Genomic DNA, 26,394 nt, shown 5'->3' with positions numbered 1-26,394 from the left:
GAAGAACAAAGGCATTGACTACAAGATGTTTGCGTAATAGTAGGGGAGAGGAGTGTAATGATTTGAGAGGTATGGAGGCCGGAGCTACTCTAGGAAAATTGCAAAACAAAATAGAAACTAGGTACTAAGCTAGATGTTAATTAAATTTAGAAACAAAAGAGGGAGAGGGAGAATGTTTGATCTCATGAATATTTGGCTACTTAGGTGTTGTAGATACCATGAACAGTTATACAGATCCCAAAGAAAGAGTTGTCAGTCAAAAGATGCAAAAAAAGAAATTTCCAATTCCGGATAACGCATTGGGGCATCTTGCTCCCGGCAGGGCTTGAACCTGCGACCTTCGCATTACCAAGGCTAGACGGTTAAGTCTAGTATTAGTACAAAGCTCTAACCAACTGAGCTACGGAAGCGCATCCGATTTAGGAAATATTCGGGTTCCAAGCCGAGAGGCTCCGAATTATTGAACACTGAGATCATTATTACCATTGATATAAGATATCTTGCATGTTTCGTCTTCACATGGGGTGTATCCATTCAGCTATTTTCTTCTCCGACTCTCACTATTGGAGACTTAATCACCTACAGACATCTCATCTTAAACTTCTAGCCTCAATATTTTTCTCCATTGCCGCCAAGTTAACACTTTACAAAGTCTTTGTTCCCTCATTAACATATTCGCAGGGTGGCAAATTCCGGTGCAGGTTTGCACATTTTGGCACCGTGCTGCTTAGTCATCCCGAATATCGAAGACTTCTTTTCTGGTCATCGACATTCAGCAAATGTTCCATCTCAGCCAGGTTTCGGCATGTCTACTTCACCATCACCTGCATCAGTGCTAAACTTCAATGCGCTCTTCGATAATCCTCTGTTCGCCGGAGGTATCGGCCTCGCCTCCTTAGGAGCTGCCGCGGCGTTTGCCCGGAAAGGATCAATCGTCGTCCTCGGAGCAGCTCGCCGCCGGCTTCTTGTCAATGTTGAGATAAGCAAACAAGATCCGGCATATCCCTGGATCCTCGCATGGCTGTCACAGCCTCGTGAGACGCCGGGCTTTATTGCCTCGCGGCTGACAAGAATTCACAACCTGTCAGTGGCGACAGCGACAGCTTCAAGAGGACCAGGAACAGGCGGCCCTATCAACGCTCATTTCTTTCTTCAGCCTGGATATGGACGCCACATTGTCAAATTTGGCAAGGCTTTCATTTCGGTCAATAGGGAGAAGCACAATACGGCGAACATGAATACCGGAGAGCCGCATGAGATTGTCCAGTTGACCACCCTCTGGGCGCATCGACATGTATTTGAAGACCTCTTTCGAGAGGCGCACCAATTGGCTGCGAAGGCCAACGAAGGAAAGACAGTAGTTTACTCTGCACGTGGACTTGAATGGAGTCCACTTGGAGATCCTCGAAAGAAGAGGCCGCTCGGCTCAGTCATATTGGACGAGGGGATCAAGGAGAGCATAGTTGGCGACGTCAAAGATTTCTTGACAAGGCAACAGTGGTATGTTGATCGAGGCATTCCCTACCGGAGAGGTTATCTCTTGTTTGGACCCCCAGGAAGTGGCAAAAGTTCTTTCATCCAAGCGCTGGCGGGAGAGCTTGACTTTAGTGTTGCCATGATCAACCTTAGCGAAATGGGCATGACGGATGATAAATTGGCATACCTCCTCACGAAACTGCCCAAGAGAAGCCTACTTCTGTTGGAAGATGCAGATGCTGCCTTTGTCAATCGCCGACAGCGAGACACGGATGGATACAGCGGTGCCAATGTCACCTTTTCAGGTCTTCTCAACGCCCTGGACGGTGTTGCAGCTGGAGAAGAGCGCATTGCATTCCTTACGACCAACCACATTGAGCGCCTAGATCCTGCACTGATCCGGCCAGGCCGAGTGGACATGATGCTGAAAATTGGCGAGGCGACAAGGTACCAAGCTACACAAATGTGGGATCGCTTTTATGGCGATGTTGACCAGGACCACTCTGGCCGGGCACGGTTCTTGGAACGACTGGAAGAGCTCGGCTTATTTGGACAATACAAGGATGGGCAAGCTTCTAATCGGCACACAAGCGCTGCTGCTATCCAGGGATTGTTCTTGTTCAACAAGAGTGATATGCAAGGTGCCATCAACATGGCTGAAGGTCTGATTCCAAGGAAATTTGAAGCTGAAGATCCAACTCCTGACGGGGCTATTAAGACGCCAGTCTGAGAATGTGGTTGTAGGAGCCATCTGTATAATAATCATGTACATTATGTTGAAGGATACCCGATTAGACAAAGAAACATTGTGGCGATGGCTTGGACCATTTGGGCCGTGCATCAAATTTGTTAAAGCAATGAGGCGATTGATCCATTTCACTTCTTTGCCTGTCAGTAATAACACAGTGCTACAACGTAGGTTGACAAGAATATGTAGTCCAAGGTAAGCCAATTGACTGTGTATGTCAAGGTAGTCTGAGGCAAGGCTTCTCAATGATCAAATGTTTGGGACTAAAGCATTGTCTAATATCACTCAGGAATCGTTGTAATTGAATAACAAATTTTCTTATCTCAAACTCTTTTATCTCATCCAATTTTAACTCTTTTCGTCATTGCCCAGTGTCAGTGTCAACGAGGCGCCCAAAACTACCACTAACCAATCCAATCAGAATTGACATAATGTTTGACATCCAGAGACACCGTGTAGTATACAATACAGCATAAATACCAAACACAGAGTGGGTATCTAATGCTTGCCACTCGCCCCCAGACAGAGAATCTAGCCTATTCTTATCCAGATGTCTAATTGGGGAATATCTATGCAAGTCATTGCCACTTGCTCAGCCTGAGCCAGAGCAATCTAGCATTCTATACAGCTTCAATTTGTTTAGTGAAGACCTTGAAGTTGACACACATCCAAGGTATGACAGGTTGTGAAACCTTGCAGCAGAGCGGTCACATGTGAGTACATGGCGCATAAGATGGCGACATGAAAGAGCTGGTGTCCGCTTCCAAAGATATCAAATGTACCTGGCGACAAACGCTCCGGAATTCGGAACTGCAGACAATTCGTTAGTCTAAATTCTCATCCTGCGGTGAGGTGAGCGTGCGAGACATACCCCGTAAAGGCTGACTCCAGTGCCATAGAAAGTAAGCTCAATCAGGTACCATTTCATTCCAGAGTATTGGAGCATGTACTCAAGGCCGTATCGTTGGACTCCATGCAGCAGTGGGATAAACGATGAAGCGCCAAAGACAACAAAGGCACCCACTTTCACTTTCCGCCAGCGCGGCGTTTTAAGAATGGGGTTCGAGATGAGAACACCGGTGATTGTGCCCGTGGATAAGATCTGGACTTCATGTTAGCATGCTCATCATTGGATGTTTAACCCAGCTGCCAGGTCAGTGAATATGGACGGTGATGGTCGCTCGGAGAGACTGACAATACCCCAATGCAATTTTTGCAAGTCCGCTTCACAGAAAAACACATAGAAGATACCAGAAGAGAACGTGCCGACTGTCACAATGACAATACCAAGCAAATCCATTCCATGCCAGAATAGGTCTACGCGATGCGAGTGAGGCTGTATCAGGTGGTAAAGTGAGCTCAAGACCAGACATATCTCCGCACACCAGAAGTAAACTCCAAACGCCGCATAGTCCATGGACGAGACGTTGAGAAATTGAGGCTGGGACAGCACCCGAAGGACGAGAGGTGCCAAAATCGGTAGGATCAGAGCCCCTATCAGATGAGTGTACACATTGCAAGTCTCGTTATGCAAAAAAGTCAGACTGGCAAGGACCTCGAGATAGTTTCCGTTCTCTGGCCGATACCCGCTGAGGATATACTTGTTGTCAAACTGCCAGTCAGCAACCTCGTTCCACGATACGGTTCGCGGTTTTTTGGCCTTTGGCTGATTTGCGGGGTTGTTCGTGGTGTTCATGCTGACTTGCGGCACCTGTCGCTTCTTGAGTTGTGTTTCTGACATGATTCTTCTCACGAGAAGTCAGAGCCGCGCTGACTGACGATGAAGCACAAGACCACCAACACTAGGTGCTAGACTTTTAAATAAAAGACAAGGGGGGTTAAATAAATGTCACGAAAGATTGTAAAAGTGTGATGCAACAGCAAATAGCGAGGCACGGACGCGCGAGGCTCCCAACAAACTGGTTGTCGACGTGTTTCAGCGCAGAGAGTGTGTGGCTTGGAATCATTTATCAGGCAACTTGAACCAATTATTACAGGCGCACACAATAGTTTCACTTCTCATCTTCAACTACGTTGAGTTGCCAATGGAGGTCATTGGGAGGCCAAACAGAGCAGGGAATGCGTGCCTTCGCGCCTATGACCACACGCAAGTGGACACATAGCCCCCAACATAGCCGCCTCAGCTTTGAGATGGAGGGTCGGCTGTCCGTTCGGTTTTGAAGTTCTCATTCCCATGCAGTACCTACTTGGTACCGCTGTGCTCAGGTTACAGCGGGTGGCTCCATCGAATATGCTCGTTCATATCCACAATTCCCAGCTTACTCCCTTGTAAGTGCAGTAGCTGAGCCTCAAGGGACATGGACTGAGGAAACTGATCTGTCAGAAGGCGTGGGCTGTAGACACACGGCTGGCGTGCTCATAGGCGGGAGGATCTGCACGCTGGGTTCATCACGGCTTTGGGTGCGTATTCAGTATAGTACAAGCAGTTGAAGTTGAACACAGCCCGATGCGAGGCGAGGGGGGTTCTATCCTTGCATCCATACAATGGCGGCGATTACCTGATCAGCTCAAGGTGGGATACCTATAACATTTCTTACAGCCTTATACAGCACACCTGATTTGTGTCTTAGTGACATCGCGGAATCTACGAATTTTCGACGTACAACCATGGCAAGTAATTTACAATTTCTGTTCAAGAGCACGGTCGATTTTTTGGTTGGAAGACAACCAGAAAAGTCAGAGGAACCCGTGTCATTGAGATCACAAACACAAGCAGCCTGGGTACGCGCGGATGCATTTCTACAGAGCTTCGCCGATGAATCCGACGAGCCAGAGCCTGAGCCTGAGGACATTGCAAGAGCGCTGCGCGCATTTGAACAGTATGTCCAATATAATCCGGATGGGAAATCGGGTTCTGTAAGTGATCCCGCTATACGGCAAGCTTCAGTCTTTTCGGCCTCCCACCTCCAGCTCACCTACTGACACCAGCTTACGGAGCAGGGCTTACGCCGCGATGTGCCGTATCCCAAGCTTCAGGCGATTCAAGACATGATGGAGCAGCGGCGTCGTGGTACGATTACAAACCCAGGCCCTCCCATCCAGGTCAGTAAACGGAAACGAGAAAGTGACGCTGTCATCGAGGAATTTTCGCAAATAGACCGGAGGGCAAAGATGCGCCGAGTTCTTCCTCCTCGCGAAGACCCGAATGCAATCGACAATTTTGACAAAGACCCCGATGCCGATTTCGCCGTGCGCATGAGGAAGCATCTAGTATCCTTGGACAATGCGTTGCGACAGCACTGGGTATGCGTTTGCCAGAGGTGTTCAGGGTTGAGCGTGAGGCTTTCGCTGCCACAACAGAACAAGGATTTCAACGTTGAGACGAGCTTCGAAGTGTTCTTCGGCGTGCGGGCTCCGGGCGAAACTGCATTGCAAGAAGCCAAAATAACAATCAAGTGAGCTTTGTGAAGCTTCGTTCAATGAATTCTACTGACATTCCGCGGTAGAGACGTACACAACAGCAGGATGAGAAGCGCGTCTGAGCCCGTAGTTAGCACCACGCCCGAATTTGTCCACCTATGTCAAAGCATTACAGAGTCGCTCGGTCAGCAAAACTGCTTGCACTTGGCTCTTGAGGGTGGGATATTTCAGAGGCTTCGCCCGCAGCCAAAGACTTTTGGCGGCGATCAAATGTCGCGAACGGTATCTTTGTCGGCTCTATTCCAGCGTCAGCAAGAATTACGTGGTAAATCTGCATTACCACTCAAGGGGAAGCGAATATTAGCTGTCACACTAGCTGCTGCGCTGCTCCCATTCTTGGAGACGCCGTGGATACAGCCTTCCTTCAACCACTCACATATTCTATTCGTTGATCCACTGGAGGATGGACAACTCCCCGACATCACGAAGCCCTTTTTGGCCATGGAACACGTTCCGATCATCGCAGCCGGCAGGGCAGCCAATGGAGTCAACGCTGACAGCTCTAAACACAATGTTCATCCCAATGCGAGTGTGCTAGCGCTAGGCATACTCTTGTGTGAGCTTCACTACTGCACACCTATAGAGTTGATGGGAGATGACCCGCACGGAACCAGGAACGTCAATTCCGATTATTATACCTGCCTTAAATTGCTCAACAATCTAGAAGCTGACGCCGGCAGAGATTACTTTCTCGCCACGAGAGCATGCCTGCGGTGGGAGTACCTCCCTCCTGGACAGGATGCCGCCTTTGAATCTGACGACGTTCAGCGGCTCTTCTATCAAAACGTCATCAAACGACTCGAAGCCGAGATATTCAAGTCATGGGGTCTTCGAATGGAGAACTTGGGCTCACTTGATCCTCAACAGAATCAGCTCTGCTGGGGTCCCTTTGGTCAAGAAGTTGTCCGCCATGAAACAGCCAAGGTCGAGATCTCTGACAACGGATCACGGGCAATCCCATATCGTTCGATGTCTGACGCTACACCCGCAGCCTACACAACTCTCACGCCCGATGCGGTACCACGAGTGACGGGGTCGCGACAACCTTCTCCAAACCCCCAATTCCGTGCACAGCTCGTCGAGAAGAGTCTGTACTTTTTTGACGCAAGCCACCAGGCGGGCAATGGACAAGAGTAAAGTGTTTTCTAGCATTATAAAGCTTCGCCATACTAATGATTCGTTAGGAGTCCGCTTTCGATACAATGGATGGACAACCTTCTAGCCTCGATTTATTGCCATGTTGATCCTTTCGACGCTTTTGAGCCTGGTACCAGAACGTTCGAACCCGTGCGAATAGCCATCTTGGATTCTGGATGGGACCCTGAAAATCCACTTCTAATGACCGACCAGGGACAAGATCCACGAATCAGGGACTGGCGGAGTTTTGTGAACGGAAGAGAAAATGATACTCGAGACGAGATCGGGCACGGCACTCATGCTCTTGGACTTCTGCTCAAAGTTGCCACATGCGCTGAGGTCTACGTCGCTAGAGTTGCAGGTCGCGAAACTCTAGATCGTGGCACTTACGATGACATTGCAAAGGTAAGGCTGGCTGCATGGCGGAAAAGACTTTTTTCATTGACTCTTTGACTAAACTGATTGTTTGTATAGGCCATTGAGCACGCAGTTGATGTGTGGAATGTGGATATTATATCAATGTCATTCGGGATTCGGGAATACAACAAGCCTATGCAAGTGGCCATATCTAAGGCACTAGCCAATCAGACACTGCTTTTCGCCGCAGCATCGAACGATGGAGCAAATCTTGGGAGAGCTTTTCCCGCCAAGTATCCCAGCGTCTTTTGCATTCACTCAACGGATGGAAACGGCAATCCGTCCACGTTCAACCCGACAGCAGATGACAAAGATGTCAACTTCAGCTTATTAGGAGAGAATGTCTCTTCTCACTGGCCAATTGGCAAGAATGGCCACTTTGAACATGTCAATGTCATGTCGGGCACATCCGTCGCGACACCGATTGCCGCTGGGCTTGCCGCATCGATCCTATCTTTTGTCCGGCAGCAGGAACAACACATGGCTCCGGGAGGTGATCTGCTAGGGCCGTGGCTGAAAGACGTCCATTCGATGGATGAGGTTTTGAAGAGTATGGTTAAGCAGCGGAGGGGGCAAGGTTATGACTACATCACGCCTCATACACTCTTTGATAGGAAGTCGACAAGGGAGGAGGTTTACGAAAAGATTAAGAATGTCAGAAAACACTTGTATGACTAGAAACGTAATTATGTTACACTCAACTTCCAACAATATACCCAATTCATGAGACCTCGAATATGATTCAATTTATTTTTATTCTTTCATCATTAAGCTGGGACGCAATAGACAATGCCGTTCTCAGTCACATCAGGAACGGCTATCGCTGTCTTGATGTCTGACCCATCTACATCCTCCACCAGAACAGATATACCGTCATCTTTTTCATCGCCAATAGCCAGAAAGGCGCCCTTGTTATACTCCTCAACGGCGAGTTTCCGCCCAAACTTGAGCCTCTTGACACGGAACGCAAACACAAATTCAGATTCGCGATTAATCTCAGTCTCATCATCATTCGCGCTGTTCCAACGACCTTTTGGGCCAAATGTTGTAGCCAGCGCAGGTACGTCGATACCAATGTTCCCAGAGACCTTTGTGCTCTGCGAAGTCGAGTATTTGATCCTTGCGCCTTTGACGAGCTTCATCCCCGTGACGAGGTAGAGCGAGACACTGGGAGCGAATTTTTGCTTGGGCTCCCTCAGCCATGTCTGTATGGTGGGTGCCTTGACGGCTTCTTGCACATACTCTTGTGTTGGCTCAAACGCCAGAGTCGTCACCGTATCAAATGCAAAGATGCTCTTCGTTTTGTTCGAATGTGCAACGTTGACTTCGGGACCGACGGGCAACCCGCCGGAAGCCAGCTGTAGGAACTGTGCGTAAACACCTAAACCGACGCCCTTTTCGGTTGAAACGGTCTTCTTCCAGTCGGTCTCTACGACAGGTGGGAACGCGTCAGCAACGGCGACGGTTTTTGCTCTATTCAGAGGGTATTGCGGGGATGACGTAGAGCGGATTATAGAACCGAGGCATAGCGGACCGGTTGGTGGCGGGTGGATGAAGTCAGACGTCGGACATAGGAAATACGTCTTTGTAAAGGCCATGGCTCAAGGGTTTGGTTGAGATGTTGCAAGGGTTTCCTTAGGGTTTTCAAGCTGTCCAACTTCCTATTTACTTGACAAGTTTCCAAGTTATATGTAAGTACCAGGACTCTCAACTACTCGGTATTAGCAGGTATTGCCTGTCCAAACGCTACATAATGACTGCAGTAGTCTAGCCGCAAAGTGTGGAGTGAAAGAGGCTCAACAAGTCTCCGTGTGCTTGGATCGCCTGGACAACTACGTAGTTGTATCTGTAGTTGGGATAGTTCAGACAATATAGGCCCCAGTAAGAGAGTGATAAAATAGTGAGGCTTCCTGATGTTCCTTCTGTGGCGTCAGAGTTGCGGGCTAGGCTAGCAGCCTATCCTTGCCCCTGTCCCCTGCTCTGATCCTGGTAACTCAAGAACGCCTCCGACCACGTTGATTCGATGGCGACTTGTGAACAAGCCGGACCGCGGGACCAACCGAACTATCGCGCGCCTTCTCTATCATACGACTACACTCATGCAGAGTCTCGCGTATGCCTACCAACCTGGGTAAGTGGGCTGGGAGCCTTGTTGCACTTGTTGCATTCACGCCCCCTTTGATTTTGGTTTTCCGTGTTAACGCAAATCACGAAAGCGTGGCCCATAGTATCCATCCTTGAATGGCTCTTCAGACCCCAAAATATCATAGAATGGAAAACATGAATGTACTGTACTTTTTATCATTTTGCACTTGTCACACGGATAAACCCCCTTGCTCGGCGCAAGCTACATTTCTAGTACCACGCATTGATGATCCTTCACGACGCTAAATAGTAAAGCCTCTGTCTGTTCGTAAGCGACTTGACACACGAACAAGGGCTCTACATGTTTCGTGCTTTGACCTTTCCTCTGAAACACCCGCAAAAAGGATCTTGGGGTCAAGATTGATGCCAATGCTCAGCGGGGCAAGTGTTTCTACCTAGACAAAGACGTCGGACTGAGAGAGCAGCGGAAGATTAAACGAGAGTCGCAAGCCAATTGGCATGGATATCAGTCGCTAAATGTCACTGGTCTACTCCGTAGCCGCTGCTGAATTACGTCCATGCCCTTTGTCAGATTGTCGCGGCGGTAATATGTACCCTTTGTGCCGCTACTGTACGGCATACATTAGCTGAGGTTGGGCACGATTTGGCATTGACAATACAATACAATACAACACACATCCATCATCACATTCTCTAACACCTTGAGAGATTCATACGACGTTTTTAATCGCCATCTAGTTGCCCACGACATTTAGCAGCCTCTTTCTGCGTAAAGACCGGCATCAGTTTCCCGCATTCTCATCTTTGGCGCAATCACGAGGACTCGCCGACCGCATGTATCGCACTCTTTCGCCATGAGAAGTCTGGATCGCATGGAAGATGATCTTGTAGAAGATGTCTTTCTCCAAGAGGGCCTGCGCCCGACTATCGCAGAACACGCAGCGCAATGCAACTCTCTCTTCCGTAAATACATGGTTCTGCCAGATATTGTGCCAGATCCTACTGTCATGGACGACCAGCTGGCGCGCTTTACACTCTGGACATCAAACATGGACGTCTATGGACCGCTCAATGTTTCGTTGGACTACAGACTCCGATTCAGTCCCACAGTTGTAGACATCATACATCAGCTCCTGGACGTCATCTGCGATACTTTGGCATCCCGTAAGTGCTCGGCGCACCAAGTTCAATCGGGCTGATCATCAAGGATTCTATGCTAATGGGAACCGCGACACCAGTGAAGCCGATCAACGAACCACCACCACAAACTTCCAGCAGGAAAAGACAACGCATATCAGAATACAGCGATTCGAAACTCACGAGGAGGGATGACGACGACGCAAGCGACTCAGACAGCGACGTGGATCAAGCCGAAGAGAACTTTTCAAAAATCACAGACACAATTGGCGGGACAGTGTCACGCCTGTTTCGCCTATCCAATGCCATACGAAAGTCCGCAAAGACCAATCGGGCTCTGAAAATTGAAAGATATACAGACGATAAAGAGGCGAACGAAAAGATAGAGGAATTACGCCACTACACAAAGTGCTACATTGAATTCCGGTTTCCTATGGCGCCTGAATCTCTTCGCTTGGCAATGATGGAAGCCAATGCGCTCCGACTTCGACGACTGTATTATCAGCGATCTCACCGAAGGCGCATCGACTTGACTGTTCAGAATCCTCAGACTAAACCGCCTGAAGTTCAATTGCCCAAAATCAAGGAGAGTGCTCCGGCTGTACGTTTTGCTCCGAGTGCGTTACCAAAGCCTGCGACAACCAACAGAACATCGGGACAAGGTGGTCCGCCAGTGGTACCGGTGACGACTGCAACGACTGCTCGGCAAACCGCTGTTGGAGCTTTATTAGCCAAGTCCGTAACTGAGGTTCCTCGGGCTAAATCTGTTCTGGTGAACAACAAATTGTCGTTTCCTCCATTACCCTCAACACCGGAGTGCCCGTACTGCGGCGTCATTATTGAGTTCAAGAACTCCAACAAGTCAATGATGTGGAAGTAAGCAGCCGATGGCTATTCTCGTGATAATACAATAGCTAACCTACTCTAGCAATCATGTCATTGGTGATCTGGAGCCTTTTATTTGTGTTTTCCCACACTGTTTAGAGGCAGGTCATCAAAAAACCGGCCCTTTAACGTTCGAATCATCGAAAGCGTGGATCGGCCACATGCAGAACGCTCACGGACATACATGGGAGTGCAGGGCCCCTTCTCACCCTCCCAAAACATTTGATCAGGAGCTCGACTATCAGAAGCATTCAATCGAAGAGCATGACGTGCCTGAAGAACTTGCCGGGATGCTCAGCAGCGCAGCACAAAGACCAGCCCTTAACAAGTTGCTGGAGTGCCCATTTGGCGACGACTTTCAACCCCCGGAAAAGGCCGAATCCAGTGCTGTCTTCTCAAGTGATGCTCTCCAGTTACACGTCGCTGCTCATATAAAGGAGATTGCTTTGCTTACATTGCAAAAACTACCTAGCGATGATGATGCCAAAAGCATCAAAAGCGACGAAGGATCAGAAAATGATGGGCAGGGGGTTGCAAACGTTCGCAGATCCATGTACAGTTTACTGGATGATGAAGACCTAGACTTCCAGCATGACAACTCTGAAGTTGCAGATGTCACTGGGGACCCCCGTGAAGAAGATGTCAGGGCATCGGTATCAGGACTCGACCTGGAGGACAAAGACGAGTCGGGCATGACGAAGCTTCACCACGCAGTACAGGCCAGCAACTCGGGCTTGGTTGAGTCGTTGATCTCCGAAGGAGCTGATTTGAGCAGCAGAGACAATAGCGGCAGGACCGCGCTGCATTATGCTTACTTGGGACAGTCTCCTGATTTTCATATGATGCTTCTGCTCCTGAAGGCAGGCGGTAAAGCCTTCATAAATCTAACAGATGACAGCGGTCAAACAGTGCTTCATTACGAGGCAGGGTTGGGCAGTGCCTACCATCTACAGATCTTGATCAACTTCGGTGCTGATATTCGCGTCACTGACAAATATGGATTTTCTCCGTTCCTCTGGGGTGTGGTTGCTGGGCAAGAAGAAACCATCTTCCAGTTGCTCCGCGTAGGTGCCGATGCCAATTCAACAAGTACCGATGGAAGGTCTGCGCTGGCTTGGGCAGCTGGTCTGCGCAGATCTAGCATTGCTTCGAGGCTTCTGGACCGAGATGGTGGTATATCTAGGACCCAAGATTCGCTGGGTGTGCCACTGGAAGAAGCGGCAGCTTCTGGTGACGTCGACACCGTAAAATTGCTCCTCGAACATGGTGGGGATCCAAACTATCGCGATCGCGATGGTTGGTCTGCTATACATTGGGCAGCAGAGGAGGGTCATCCGGAAATCGTGGCCTTGTTGCTGGATCGGGGGGCCAATGCCAACGCCGTCAGCTCCTATGGCACGTCACCATTGCACTGCGCCGCAAACGGAGGAGTTGTTTCTATTGTGAAAATGCTTCTTGAAAATGGAGCCGACCCGCTGAAGTCAACATGTCACGGTTGGACTGCACTGCATCACGCCGCATTCATGGGGCATTCTGAGGTTGTCCAGTTCCTCTTAGAAGACGACCGCGTGAGATCCACTGCTTCTCAGCAGGATAATCATGGCTGGTCCGTTCTTCATCTGGCCGTTCATAATCGAGATCTGGCTACTATCAATGTTATGATGGATAGCTCTCTCATTACAGAGCCTCGTGCCCTCTTCGATGAGAGCGGCCTCACTGCCGAAGAATGGCTGGATCTTGGGCCAACAAGCCATTCCTACAAAGCAACCAGTAACTTGGCTTTTAGCAAGTCACGCTGTTGCAGGGCGGCCACAATGTTACGACAAGCTGTTGTCATAGGCAGCGTTCCTATGATCAGACTCTTCATCAGAGAGGGTCATGATGTTAATAACATGAATTCTGGGAGAAGGACTGCACTCTACTACGCTGCCAAGAAGCGCATGCTTCCCATCATGGATCTACTTCTCAATAGCGGTGCCGATCCTAACATCCTCCCTCAAGGACGCAAAACCTGGGAAGAATTTATCTCAGATAAAGATGTTTTACAACGGCTTCACCGAGCTGGATACCAAAGACAAGATACTGACCCCGAGTTGGAGCGCCAGATCCGACGCGCACTTAGACCCAAGGGTCAGTTCTCTATTCCAGATCGAACAGTCTCATTCGCACCGGAAGTCGAGTCATTCACGCCAATGTCGTGGCGGCCTACTTTCCCTACTGAGCCAGAACAACCGTCCTCATCTGTCCCGGTTTCGTCAACGCCATCTGTCCCAGAGCATTCGGCTTCAAGTACGCCGGTGGAATCGCCGGCGCCTACACCGCAGACAAATGACAATAAGCGCAAATCGAGGACAGTCCGGTCGCGGGCAACGGGCTTTTGGAAACGGCTAATAGGATAGGAGTCATCCCTTAGAGGCGGGAATTGAAGATATTGGTTGTAGAATATATGTATCTCTAGCTACCTTATAATAACACCAATTATAATGAGTGGAATTTTATCTGACTACATCTACATATTAAAGGTAGGTATGATTAGGGCTGCCAGCACTGTATGGTGGGTATATGTAATTACATGTAATTGACAAAAGTTAAGCGATAGATATCATTAACGGAAAAAGACGCTCAAGAGCCGTATCAATCTGCCCAATAATACTCAAAACGATTCCAAATGTAGACCCAGCTACTCTTCATTACTTAGCTCTCACTCCGCTCCTCTGCCACGAAAGCTGCGCAGCATTACTTCATAAACCAATAATCCCCTTTATCATATTTTCAACTCCTGGCAACTCGTGCAGGTGCTGCTTCACTCTTTGCTTCAGTTCCGCCGCAGGCAGTGCCAACCCATACTGCTTCGCAATGATCAGACACTCCACAAGAGCTTTGCACGCCCTCTTCTGAAGCGCTCCGGCCGGTTGTTGTGATATCAATGCACTAAAAGCCTCTGGGATTGCCTCGCCAATCAACCACCGGTGAGCAGCGGCATTCTCTTGGCAGAGAATCAAGCATGATGCTGAGGGTATGTTAAGAAAGCGGTCCAGTCCCTTGTCTTGAGAACGCTGGGCAAATTGTACAATACTCGTCAAGAAGAGAGATAGCCTGTGAGAGTCTTGGGTTTGGCTGATGATCATGAGCTCATTGGCGCATGCCTGGTTCAGGTCACTGAACAGATCAACTTCATGGCTACTACCAATGTACCCTTCGTAGAATTCTGCAATGACCCTAGCAAAGTAATCGATCGGTTTCGGCTCTTTGTTATCGAGCATGCCAAACTGGCAGGTCAAGAGTAACGCCGAACGATGCACGTTATCTTCTCGGTTTCCACTTTGAATGCAAGCATCGAAATCGTTCAAGAACTCGCGAACACCATAGTGCAAGTACTCTTCAGCGTCTCTGTCATAGGCAACGGCGGCCCAATGTGAGAATGCCCTCGCTGTGATGAAATCCCCTTCTCTCCATCCTTGTCGATTGGCTGCGAGTTTAGTCTCCGAGCCGACGAGAACTGCGATTGCCAGCAATGCGTGAAGATCTCCAGGAGCGACCGCCCGAAATATCTGCGTCGGCAAGTCGGTCATGGCCGTCAATCTTCTAGGATTCCTAGCAACAACCAATTGGACGAAGAACTCGCGATACTGTTCGGCCCATTCTCGCAGTTCGTCCGTTCTATTCTCGTCAACGAGCTCCTGCAGTACAGACATATGCTCCCAGCGGTCAAACGCTATAAACTTCAGATATAGTGTCATCAATCGAAGAATTATGGGGAAGCGGAAGGAAAGGCCTAGAGCTTTCATGACCATGCCAACATTTCGCGATGCCCTGTTGTATCTTGCCAGGAAAATTGGTTCTTGAAGCGTCAATAGCTCCTTTACCCGCTCCTCCATTGGATCTGTAGGTGATCTCAAGGATGCAACTCCTGGAGGAGTTGGCAATTTGTTCACGCGCGCTCCACGTTCAAGTAAAATCTGGATGATTTCCCTCGAGTTCGCTTGAATGGCTCGAATCAAGGGTGTGTCGCCATGTTCGGATTTACTCTCGAGACGAGCACCTCGGTCGATCAGCACAGACACAATCTCCTTGTGCTGTCCAGTGACAGCTACATGGAGTGCTGTCAAATCGCTCCGATCTTTGACATTGATACGAGCACCATGGTCGAGCAGCAATTCGACCATGTCTTTGTGGCCTCTGTTGACGGCCCAGGAAAGTGGCGTCCGGCCGTAATTGTCCTTTCGTGAAATGGCACGAGAACTCTCTTTGATCAACAGCTTAGCCCAAGGTACATTGCCAAGGTACGCAGCGAGATGCAAGAGCGTGAACTTGGGCGGGTTTCTGCCATTCTTCTCCTGCTCCCAGTAGAATTTCCACCAATCGTCCCGGATTGGAGACTCAACCTGGAAGAACGGACGCGAGAACTCAGACGACGCATCAATCACATTCATGGCGTGCTGGAAATGCACCGGCCAATACTGGCTAGCATAATTCAAGAGAGGATATTTGGCAGATCTCTCTTTCATATTTCCGGGGCTTCCATAACCACGTTCAACGTGTTCTAGGCAGGTTCGCATAAGACTCCTATGAGTGTCGTGGTTCATGCGGAACCTACTGATCCCTTTGATGTTGACTTGATTACTCTGGAAAAACTCCTTCGCCGACTCGTGGACCAGATTGACAACATTCCCTTGGATTTTCACCATTAGCCCGCAGAGTCTGAGCCGATTCCTGATCACGTCGGTTGCCGAAAAGTTCCCAGATCCCTTAATCCCGGTGGCCGCCGTCAACTCATCCAGTGTAAGGGGCCGGGCAGCGAGAACAACCCATTGAAGGATGGGGACCAGCGCATCCTTATCTTCGATCTGCTGGAGAAGCCTCTGGTAGACTCCACCAAGGCCTTTAGGAACACGGTGGAGAATCTCATTCATTTTGTCCCAACTCCTGCCCTGAAGCTCATTGGCAACGAATCCAACCCACAAAAAGGTACCATCAGCGCCAGCCAACAATGCCTTTTGAACTTGGGCAATCTGTTCTTCCGAGAGGTTTTGGTCGTATGCCAGTTCGGCAACTTTGGCGAAGATGTATGTCTCTATATCGCGCGAAATCTCTGTACCGGAAGCGTCCAGTCTGATCTGTTCATATTGGCCAAGCGATCTCTCCAAAATGGCTGGTTGTGGTCGTGAGAGAAGAATGAGCTTCAGTCGTGGCCTCTCCTTTTCCTCAGACTTCGATAGGTAGGTTCCAATGGCATCGAGAAGCTGCCCGAGCGATTCCTTTTCGCATTCGTCCAAACCATCCAGCACACAGACTACCTGAGAGGACCCGCTCTGCTGAAGGAGAGTAAGAAACACCCTCCACAAGGAGACGAAGCTGGAGACTGTATATTTAGTTGTTTCAGTGCCCTCGAAGGAACTCCTGACGTGTTGCGCCAAGTGTGGATGGCGGCTGATCCATTGATGTATGATGCCTCTCATGATGGTAAGTGCGGTGTTCCGGTTCTTATCACGGTTGCTACAGAAATAATAAAGGAGAACATTTTCACCGACGTCAACAATTGGCTGTAGCACTTCGGTGATATAGATTGACAGCATGGTTTTCCCTTTTCCAGGGCCACCTGAGATCCAGAGAAGTGGTTGATTGGCGTCTGCTAGCCACCCCTGATAGCTGGGGTGCTGTATGAGCCACTCGCAGGTGCCATCAACTCTGCGCCCTTTCAGAGCAATAAGGGATTTACGGTCAACTTCAGGCCGGGTGAGCAGCAAAGCATCAAGAACCGGCGCGGCCTCAGCATATGTGTTTGTTGCCAGAGTTGTCGCCTTGACAAACGTGGGTATGAAAGAAAGGATCTCTTTTGCATATGCTGCTGCTGCGGCAGCGGCGTAGGCATGCCAGAGCTTGGAACTGTGAGAATCTGCATAGTCACAGATTCCTCGAATGACCAAGTACTTGGCAGCATCCTTCAGACCGTTCACCTCCGTCTCCAAACAGAGAGCGCCTTGCTTCTGTGCCAGCTGGTCCCGAGTCGCTCCGTGGCGTATCAGAGAATTACCAGAGGCAATCAATCCATAGTGAACTATGGGGTCCTGTGTCTCCCGTGGCTGCCGTGGCCGGATCCTATCCGGATTGCAATGTTCACATCCATCTTCTTCGGGCTCAATGGCTGTGTGATGATAATCCGGCTCAAAGAGGACGTCCTGCCCTGGACCTGGATGAGCAAAGGCGACGGGGTCTTTCTGCACAATCTCGGAGATGTACTTGGACATGTGACTTTCATCAAAGATGGCGGCTGTCTCAGCCTTTCCCATAGCTGTGAGAAGTAATGGTGTCGGCTGATCTGATGTCCTGCCGAGAACCAACTGATTTTGATCATCGACTTGCTCCCCGTTTACGTCGTATTGGCATTGGATGACACCCGGCCAGTCAGCCGTTGATTTGCTTACAACGACATCGCCGAGACGAATATCTTCCTTGGTTTCTGGGACTCCTCCTGCAATGCCAACCATCAGAGTGAACCGGATAGATTTGAAGCTGGCGAGCAACTGCGTGGCCACGCTCGCCACCGACACTTGGCCATAGACGCCAGAACTTGGATACGCAATCACGACATTGTGCCCTTGAAGATTGCCTAAAATGTAGTTGTTGCTGTCGTCCAAGTTGTGTTCAGGTGATGAAGGCAGGTTATCATGAATGTGATCAAGCGTCGCTTTGGCAGCCGCAACCTCTACCGGCAATGCGCAAACCCACCCAACTAAGTAGTCCTCACGGGACGCCATCCTCGGGCAGGTAAAGCGCACAGCTCCACAGCGACAAAATGTAAGTGGAAGTGGAACTCGTAGTAGTTCAGTGCCAATCCGTTGTCTTAGAAGTAGGAAGTTGTTCTGGACAGTCTATTGTCTAAGGTTTGTAAGGGACAACGAAATCGATTTTGTAGAACATTGTTCGGGTTGATGTGGGCGAGAAAAGCAAGGCGTGGAAAGGAATCCATCGGTCAAACAACCAAATGTGTAAGACAAGGAGTGTGCATCAGCGAACACGCGAGGATCACCTCCATCCTGTACCTTGACCTCAACTCCAGTGCTGCTATACCAATAATACCTTAGTACAGGCATGTAGGCAGCTTCAGCCCCGGAACCCCTGTGGAAATGGCCATGTATCCTCAAGTAGATCCCCCGCTCGGGTACTTGACAGGCATTATAAGCGCCTAATAGGTTGTCGGTAAGTTTCCGCCCACAAGTTGTCAGCTTGACACCCCCCCTCCCTCAGTTGTCAACTGAACACCATGGCAATTACCTTGGTATTTACGTTTACCGATGCCGCAGCCGTCTATGCCGTTGACAGCACTGTCTTTCATTGGTCTGACAACCGATTTTTACAGGCACAACGCGCAATCTCTAGGGTGAGGCATTTTTACCATTGGGCGAACACTTGCTGTAAACCAGGGGTCAACAGAGCCTCACGACACTGGAGCTCATCATTTCTCATTTGGTAGAGAGAATGCTTCAAGCACGAGGTGGAGTGGCCTCGTGTTGCATATCCGTGACAGGCGGGCAGTATGTGGTTGGGTGTATCCGTAAGTCAACGGCATAAGAAGGATTTCCGTCCCCCATCAGCTGAGCGGGCTGGCTTCCTATAATAGTATAATAGCACAGCGCAGACCGACGCCAGTGAGGGCGTATTTGCTTTTTTTCTGTGCCAAGTACTCTGTACGGAGCATGTATTGAGCCGACAACAGGTTTGTATGGCAAATCAACGTTGCACATCATCTTGCTAAGTGGGCGGTTGGCTCTGCGACGTGGTTGGTCCAAGGGCATCAGAGGATTCTGTCAGTCACTCAGCCCGTGTCGCAGGTTCATTGGTCTTGCAGGGTTTGAGACAAAGCAAACAATGAAATTTGGGCTTTTCTCTCTTCCATGCACATTCCAGCCTTTGCAGTGTGAGCGAGGCTGGCGCCTAAGAGCGACAAGAAAAGATACCGACGCAGAGTAAAGTCCCTTCTTCTTCATTTTCCATTCAACGTATACCTATTCAGCCGCGACGCGCGACAGCAATGACATCTGCTCCCCGTCTTCGCCTTTCGTCCCCGATGCCGCAGGTCCCAGTGGCGCACCGAGACTCCAAGATCGATTCCATGTCCCTCAGCCCACGGCTTCTGAGCAGCACTTCCAGGGCCGGAAAGCCTCGCACTGTTCTTCTTTCGTTTGAAGAGCTACCACATTGGCATCAGGATAATGAGTTCATCCGTCATGGCTATCGCCCAATCTCGGGCTCGGCTCAGGTTTCATTACGCAGCTGGTCGTTTATCCACAACGAGACGGTCAACATATTTTCTCACCTAATACCAGCAGTCGCTTTTCTTCTCGGCGAGTGGTATATTCTACAGTATCTTGCAAGCAACCACCATAACATGACTGGCGCCGATTTCTTCATCTTCGCCTTCTTCCTCTTGACCGGTGTTGTCTGCATGGGACTGTCAGCGACATATCACACCCTTATGAACCACTCCCACGAGGTTGAACAATTTTGGCTACGATTTGATCTGGTTGGCATAGTTATCCTGACGCTGGGTGACTTTGTATCGGGAATTTACATGGTGTTTTGGTGCGAACCTTTACAACGCAAGATTTACTGGTCTATGGTGAGTAATCTCCATACTATTTTTTATTCTTTAATTTCGTATTCAACACTGACTTTTGTCGGCAGATTGGGGTTCTCGGATCGATTACCATCTTCATCATGTTAAATCCCAAGTTCAAGGGGAAAGAGTACCGCGTTTTCCGAGCACTGGCGTTTGTAGGGACAGGCCTATCCGGCTTTGCGCCCTTGATACATGGAATCGTCATGTTCGGCTGGGCGCAAATGATGAAGCAGTCTGGACTGCCCTATTATCTGGCCGAAGCAGGATGCCTTCTGCTTGGGGCCTTGATTTATGTCGTAAGTCCCCAGAGTTCGCACGTGATGGAGGTTGTTTCTGAATGCCCTGATTCTACAGACCAAGTTTCCCGAGAGCCGGTATCCTGGTAAATTCGACATCTACGGCTCTTCCCATCAACTTTTCCACATCCTAGTGGTCTTTGCCACGGTGTCGCAGTTGGTTGGAATACTTACTGCCTTTGACTACAACATCAAGAATCGAACATGCTCGGCTCACTAAATCATGCATCAAAGAAGATGTCGTTATCAGCCGAGGCTTCGTCTCGAGTCGTAGAATTATATCGTTGCTATGGAGCTAGTTGCATAGAGTATGAAAGAACTTCACGAGTGACTCATAGTACTTACCTATATATTAGACTAGATAGCAGTTGTAGAGCTAGCAGCTCTTTGATCTTTGTATCTGACGGCATAAACGTCATGATAAGGAATGTTAGTCAGTTGGAATACCCTGGGTTACATAGCGAATGGCGCTCTTCAGCGAGGGAAAGATACCAAGTTTATGGAGTAATTATCAGCCAAATAAAACATGAATACTAGCTAGGATCAGAATAGAATCATTATAGCGGATCTGAACAAGGCATTTAAGCTTATTTTGTAAGGGAAGAAGAGAGAATCTTATTTAGGATGATGACAGCAGTCAAGTAATACGTCATAACACATCTACCTGAGTACTAAAGCAACATTGCTAAGGGCCTAGACTCTTCTGTCTAGTAGTCCCAATCAAGTCTCGATACTGATGCAATAAAAATGGGTGAGGTTTTACAAAGCAACTTCTCGATATATCTAGTGTGATTTGACCTGCTAATTACGAAGCAAGGTTTTGAGTTATTCCCTATCATCTAGCCGTAAAGATTCAACTCATGTCACTAATGGAACAGGACCAGGTTGTATGTTCACCTAATATCTTCATGAATACAGGTAGATTGCTAAAAATCTATCATCTATCTCAACAACTGTCATGTCAACGAATCGACTTTTAGTACCTGTTCAACATTTTCTCCCTCTTGAGACCACCTATGATGCCCCAGCAGTCGCATAACCTGTGAATAAAGCCATATTGTCCATCTTGCATCTAACCTTTGCTAATTGTGATTTCTTTATTGTAAATTTAGCACCAGCCGATGAATTAACATAAAAAACAGAAAGCTGGTGCCCAAAGGCTGGTTGACCATTGCGCAGTTGAATCGACCATCACCCAAATCATCCCCATAGGTCGCAATCCGACTTAGCAGCGCCTTTTTTTTTTCCCCGCAACAATCGGTAGGTTCGCCGAATGCACTGCCAACAAGGTCATCGTAGTCTATGCGGCTTTGACCCAATTCTCCGTGAAAAGCCACACAGCAAGGCCGGGTGATGTCTATGAGAGATTTCCCGTGTGACAGGCATTTCTGTAGCGCAAGGCAGGGCAGCGACGGCAAGCATAAGGACGCTGGACCTCATGTTTGCAATGAGTAGTGCAAAATTATTTGCAGTGAAAGACTTCGGTTTAATAGCTTGTTGGGTTTGATGGGTGGTCGAGGATGGCTGCTATTCGGAGTGAATCTACAATTGGGTGTTTCCGGCAGAATCACAATGTCTTTAATAGACCAATCGGAACTTCCCCTTACTGAGAAGTTTACATAGACTCTAAAATTTACTGAAGGCTACAATTACCTTGTTTTAGTAATGTAATAAGGCGGTCTAATGTACGGAGTCGCGAAGTATGTAGTGTTCCCGTGCAAGAGGAGTATTGTCTACGAAGACTATTCGGCAAACAAAAGACTACATCGATGACATCATACAACTCATATATAAGACAGGTAATGCGTAATATAGTACGTAACGTGTTTAGAGCAAGTATGGTTTTGCTTCCTATCAAGTATAGCAAGTATTGAGATGTTATATGCCTCGGCCCAAACTGTTGTTTATATAAAAACGAGATTCTAAGACAATGGAATTTTTTCCTGCCGAACATTTACCTACCTATACGTATAAGTGGCTCACTATGATGCGAACGTTTCCTACTCTTTGCCTATCCACCATCCGATCAAGGCCGTTATTGAGAGCGATTCAGGTAGGCCGAATACTCAGTGGAAATGTTGTTCCTGGCCACTACTGAGAGTATCAGAGCTCTGCGTCTCATCATATCCTTATTCTTAAATCGAAAGTAGCTCTTTATGGTATTCCTGCGTGGATATGCACGTACTTCGGTCGGCTTTATCCGTACACGCTGGAGTCCGACTTCGCGTTAACCCGTTTGCTGCACTTGACGCGATTGCTAAATAGACTTTGAAGGGTATTGCGATTTGTCTTGTCTTCATTGGGTGCAAAGGGATGTGAGTTAGTTGTGGTGAGATCAATTGTTACTCTTCGAACTGACGCGCCACCTCTTTACATACAGACAAGAACTGGCTCCTCACAGGGAGTTTCAGACCATCACCTTTGGGAGAGAAAGAGTTTACTGAACCACGCGACAGTTGGCTCTCCATAAGAGACACAATAAACCAGCTCAATGGATAATGAGGGTATCATAACGAATGGAATAACTCACATATTCTAGCACTTAGCTGATAATACACACGTATAGCAACAGCTCTCTGATGATGAGTAATCTTGAAAGAACCATGTCTCATAGTATCAGTGTAGTCGTACTGAGAATGGAGCAGGAATTTCTCTCGTAGCATACAGGTCCAACTTGTTTCATGAGATTTGCTGTTCCCCGGCGATCCGATCGGGCCCTCGGTGCATCATAAAGTTGCTAGGATGTACCAGTACGCGCATTTATGTGTGTGTAGGCTATCTGACCTGGCTTTAAAGTCTAGCGAGCGTGTCTATGTCTATTTACTGTACCAGAGGCGTTCATTTACGTAGGCATAGACTTCTACGCGAGACCTTTGATAATTACCATACATCCATTCATCAAATATCACTCTAGCAGCGCTAATTCTAGAGATAACTCGACGTATTTATGCGTAGATGGATAAATTGCATGTAGACTCTAAGCTGCGGGTTGGTTGGTTGAGCCCAAGAAATGCATACCTTGAGGCTATTAACTATATAATTGTGCCATAAGAAGAGCTCAAGGAGTAAGAAATTAGAAGATGAGAGGAAAATTGCTAGTATGATACAATATTTTAGTTTGTTCTTGAAGCAATTCCTGATTGTATGGTGTATTCCGTCCCGTGCTGGGTCCCAGGTCAGCACAGATTCAAATCTCTGCAGCATTGAACCAAGTCGAATTCTTCTCTACTCTATCACGGGTACTGCTTCATGAATAGCCAAGTGCCCAACGTATCTTCGTTTTCTCATCATCGCACACTCGTACATAATGTTGAATGTCACTGGGCCATATTCTGACCATTTGACAGCCTTGTGCCGCTTTGGCTATTGAAAGGCTCTCCACTATGGGTCCAAGGGCGATGTCGTGATCGGCGCCATTTTTAGCTCAATATCAAGGACCGGGATTATGAATGGATGCCTTGGACAGCAACGCAGCTCGCGAGCAATATTCTCGAATGAATGAGAAGAAGAAAAAGAATTAGGCGAATTTAGTAAATCAGCTGGGAGTTTATACAGATTGGAATATTGATCACATGGAGCGATCTCGCATACGTAGCACACACAAGTTTTCATTCTTCCACCCAGCCTCGCATGTCTCACACTCGCACACCGCAAACGCTTTCTCCATCCACATCCACCATGTGGAGGCAAAAACGTGAAGTGACGTGATTGCAAGCTAGATGCCGCCAGCAAGGGTCTCAAATACCACGGCGAACTAGCAGGTTAAACGAGTCAGAGAAGGAAAAAACCACCATCGCAACATCACGGTTCGCGCTGTGCCCAGGTGCGTTAGTGCGTCGCAAATCGCAGGGACTCGAAATAAGAGAAGTATTCGGATTTCAGCCGTCTTACATGAAATCTCTATTCTTGCATCATCACGGTGGCTGGATGGTTATTCCGCTTTTCTGGATTTTTTGGGCTCGTGCTGGGGATTTGTCTCTTTGAAGCCCTGGTTTATTTACAGCTCGTTTCTCCTCCCCCGCCAGTACCTCTCCTCCTCTCTTTGTAACAATTGCTACATCGACTGCTCGAGAGAAGGGAAAAAGAGAAGACGAGGGAACTGAAATATCGCCATGTTTCGCCACAACAGGTCTGACAAGTTTGACGACGAGCCGCGACTGGACGATGTCTCTGCCGAAGACGTTCCGGCATATCAGCAGCAGTATGGAGTGCGCAGCGTGGACAACGGTGATCATGGCTTGATCGACCCAGATTCAGGTGTCAAGCGCGGTTTGAAGAATCGCCATCTGTCCATGATGGCACTCGCCGGTATCATTGGTCCCGGTTTGCTAGTTGGCTCAGGAGGCGCTTTGAACAGCGGCGGGCCTGCATCTCTGATTATTGGATTTGGTGTAATCGGTATGCTTATTGATATCAGGGCCCAGCTCTTCCACAACTAAAACTTTCCAGGTATCATTGCTTTCTCAGTCATGCAGTCTCTGGGCGAAATCACCACTCTGTACCCAGGTGGTGGCGCCTTTGTCTCGTTAGCTGAGCGCATGGTCGACAAGTCCTTCTCCGTGGCCGTTGGTTGGAACTATTTCATCATCTGGGCAACCGTCTTAGCCAGCGAATACAACGTCATCTGCAGCATTCTCAACTTCTGGGCGCCTGGGGTTCCTCTCTGGGGCTGGTTCCTTATTCTGTGGACTGTATTCTTGGCCTTTCAGATCATTGGAGGCATCACGGCTTTTGGAGAAGCAGAGTACATCTTGGCGCTTATAAAGATCCTTGGTCTAACAGCCTACTTCATCTTTTCCATTGTATATGCGTCTGGCGGACTCATTGGCCAGGATGGGGCCCCTGGATTTCGATACTGGCATCATCCTGGAGCCTTCAACGGCCATGGCTTCCGAGGAGTTGCCACTGTGTTTGTCTTTTGCTCTACCTTTTACGCTGGAGTAGAGTCTGTTGCCGTTGCTGCCACAGAGACGAGAAATCCGGGTGTTGCAGTACCGCGCGCTATCCGTCAAGTATTCTTCCGCATCATTTTTGTCTACATGGGATCTGCCTTTTTCTTTGGCCTCACTTGCCCAGCTGATTCTGACGAGCTGATCAACGGAGGGGCCAAGGCGCTGCAAAGTCCAATGACGATAGCCATCCAGAATGCCGGTTGGAACGGAGGTTTGTTGAAGAATGATCTTGATTAGCATTTGCAAATTTACTAACCAGCATTTTATCAGGCGTCCATCTCATCAATGCTTTTATCCTCATCACCTGTCTCTCTGCCGTCAACTCATCCATCTATATTGGTTCTCGTACCATCTTATACATGGCGCAGTCTGGAAAGGCACCCAAGATCCTCGGCTGGGTCAACAAGCGAGGCGTTCCTGTGCGGGCTATTGTCCTTACCAACGCCGTCGGTGCCATCTCCATGATGAATGTCTCAACTGGAGCATCAAAGGCTTACAGCTACATCATCAATCTTGCTGGAGTCAGCACATTCCTGGTCTGGGGAAGCATCAGCTTCATCCACATTCGCTTCCGCCGTGCTTGGACGACGCAACAGCGCCGAGTAAGCGATTTGCCGTTCAAGAGCATGTTTTACCCTTACAGCCCCTACTTTGGAGTCTTTTTCAACGTTTTCCTCGCGCTGGTACAGGGATGGACAACGCTATCTCCGTTTACTGCAGGTAAATTTGTCGATGCGTATATTCTGCTGCCACTCTTTGGCGTTATATATGTGGTGTGCAAGCTGTATTGGAGAGGGGAAGACCCTTTCAAGAGGAGCTGGGATATTGATTTGGATAGTGGACGGAGGAACGATCTTGATAAGAGCGGCATTGAGGTCGGAGGAGGAGGGTATGAGGAGGAGGAGCAGACGAATAAGGTGCCGCTGTGGAGAAAGATTTGGTCGTCTCTGTAAAATGATATCTAATGGATATATGAATAGTAGTAATTAATGGACGAGTGTGATGATAAGAATTTTGAGTTTTATCATTGACACGTGAATTGTTTCTGCAATATGATGCCTTATCTATGGGATATGATAGGCGATTGAAGGCTAGATGGTTGTCAAACTAAGTTTACCACTATTCCCGCTGCAAACCCCAACAATGCCGAGATGATCCTTTGAATAATTCTTACATAGA

General features: G+C 48.5%; 8 protein-coding genes and 1 non-coding gene across 9 annotated transcripts; 5 read left to right on the top strand and 4 right to left on the bottom strand.

Moving 5' to 3' along the window:
• Nucleotides 1–310: 310 nt before the first annotated feature.
• Nucleotides 311–410, bottom strand: V8C40DRAFT_t164. Its single transcript has one exon. It is a non-coding gene; the product is annotated as a tRNA-Ile (tRNA).
• A 378-nt stretch (nt 411–788) lies between these two features.
• On the top strand, nt 789–2,505 carry V8C40DRAFT_252237 (mitochondrial chaperone BCS1). Its single transcript, XM_083217351.1, has one exon. The coding sequence runs from the start codon at nt 806–808 to the stop codon at nt 2,204–2,206; it is 1,401 nt and encodes a 466-aa protein (XP_083070042.1). The 5' UTR covers nt 789–805; the 3' UTR covers nt 2,207–2,505.
• A 40-nt stretch (nt 2,506–2,545) lies between these two features.
• Nucleotides 2,546–4,336, bottom strand: V8C40DRAFT_252236 (hemolysin III family protein). Its single transcript, XM_083217350.1, has 3 exons — nt 3,420–4,336; nt 3,096–3,326; nt 2,546–3,034 (listed from the first exon to the last, which is right to left on the bottom strand). The coding sequence occupies exons 1-3, from the start codon at nt 3,963–3,965 to the stop codon at nt 2,864–2,866; spliced, it is 948 nt and encodes a 315-aa protein (XP_083070041.1). The 5' UTR covers nt 3,966–4,336; the 3' UTR covers nt 2,546–2,863.
• Nucleotides 4,337–4,708: 372 nt separating this feature from the next.
• V8C40DRAFT_281378 (uncharacterized protein) lies at nt 4,709–7,897 on the top strand (the record flags this gene model as incomplete). The annotated part of the gene is made up of 5 exons (XM_083221601.1): nt 4,709–5,101; nt 5,174–5,640; nt 5,692–6,798; nt 6,850–7,207; nt 7,277–7,897. The coding sequence occupies exons 1-5, from the start codon at nt 4,853–4,855 to the stop codon at nt 7,895–7,897; spliced, it is 2,802 nt and encodes a 933-aa protein (XP_083070040.1). The 5' UTR covers nt 4,709–4,852.
• Nucleotides 7,885–9,088, bottom strand: V8C40DRAFT_252229 (uncharacterized protein). Its single transcript, XM_083217349.1, has one exon. The coding sequence runs from the start codon at nt 8,815–8,817 to the stop codon at nt 7,987–7,989; it is 831 nt and encodes a 276-aa protein (XP_083070039.1). The 5' UTR covers nt 8,818–9,088; the 3' UTR covers nt 7,885–7,986.
• Nucleotides 9,089–9,895: 807 nt separating this feature from the next.
• Nucleotides 9,896–13,854, top strand: V8C40DRAFT_67473 (ankyrin repeat-containing domain protein). The gene is made up of 3 exons (XM_083223292.1): nt 9,896–10,489; nt 10,564–11,338; nt 11,391–13,854. The coding sequence occupies exons 1-3, from the start codon at nt 10,180–10,182 to the stop codon at nt 13,744–13,746; spliced, it is 3,441 nt and encodes a 1,146-aa protein (XP_083070038.1). The 5' UTR covers nt 9,896–10,179; the 3' UTR covers nt 13,747–13,854.
• Nucleotides 13,798–18,330, bottom strand: V8C40DRAFT_252226 (natch and ankyrin domain protein). Its single transcript, XM_083217348.1, has one exon. The coding sequence runs from the start codon at nt 18,103–18,105 to the stop codon at nt 14,089–14,091; it is 4,017 nt and encodes a 1,338-aa protein (XP_083070037.1). The 5' UTR covers nt 18,106–18,330; the 3' UTR covers nt 13,798–14,088.
• Nucleotides 18,331–18,634: 304 nt separating this feature from the next.
• V8C40DRAFT_252225 (hemolysin III family protein) lies at nt 18,635–20,935 on the top strand. Its single transcript, XM_083217347.1, has 3 exons — nt 18,635–19,967; nt 20,033–20,263; nt 20,322–20,935. Exons 1-3 carry the CDS (start codon nt 19,380–19,382, stop codon nt 20,481–20,483), a joined length of 981 nt encoding a protein of 326 aa, XP_083070036.1. The 5' UTR covers nt 18,635–19,379; the 3' UTR covers nt 20,484–20,935.
• Nucleotides 20,936–23,856: 2,921 nt separating this feature from the next.
• V8C40DRAFT_252223 (amino acid permease/ SLC12A domain-containing protein) lies at nt 23,857–26,219 on the top strand. Its single transcript, XM_083217346.1, has 3 exons — nt 23,857–24,661; nt 24,713–25,426; nt 25,486–26,219. The coding sequence occupies exons 1-3, from the start codon at nt 24,376–24,378 to the stop codon at nt 26,166–26,168; spliced, it is 1,683 nt and encodes a 560-aa protein (XP_083070035.1). The 5' UTR covers nt 23,857–24,375; the 3' UTR covers nt 26,169–26,219.
• The last annotated feature ends 175 nt before the right edge of the window (nt 26,220–26,394 follow it).

This window comes from Trichoderma camerunense (genome assembly GCF_050948025.1).
Source record: "Trichoderma camerunense strain CBS 138272 chromosome Unknown V8C40scaffold_16, whole genome shotgun sequence".
Classification (NCBI taxonomy): Eukaryota; Fungi; Ascomycota; class Sordariomycetes; order Hypocreales; family Hypocreaceae; genus Trichoderma; species Trichoderma camerunense.
This window is presented reverse-complemented; position numbering and strand designations above follow the sequence as displayed.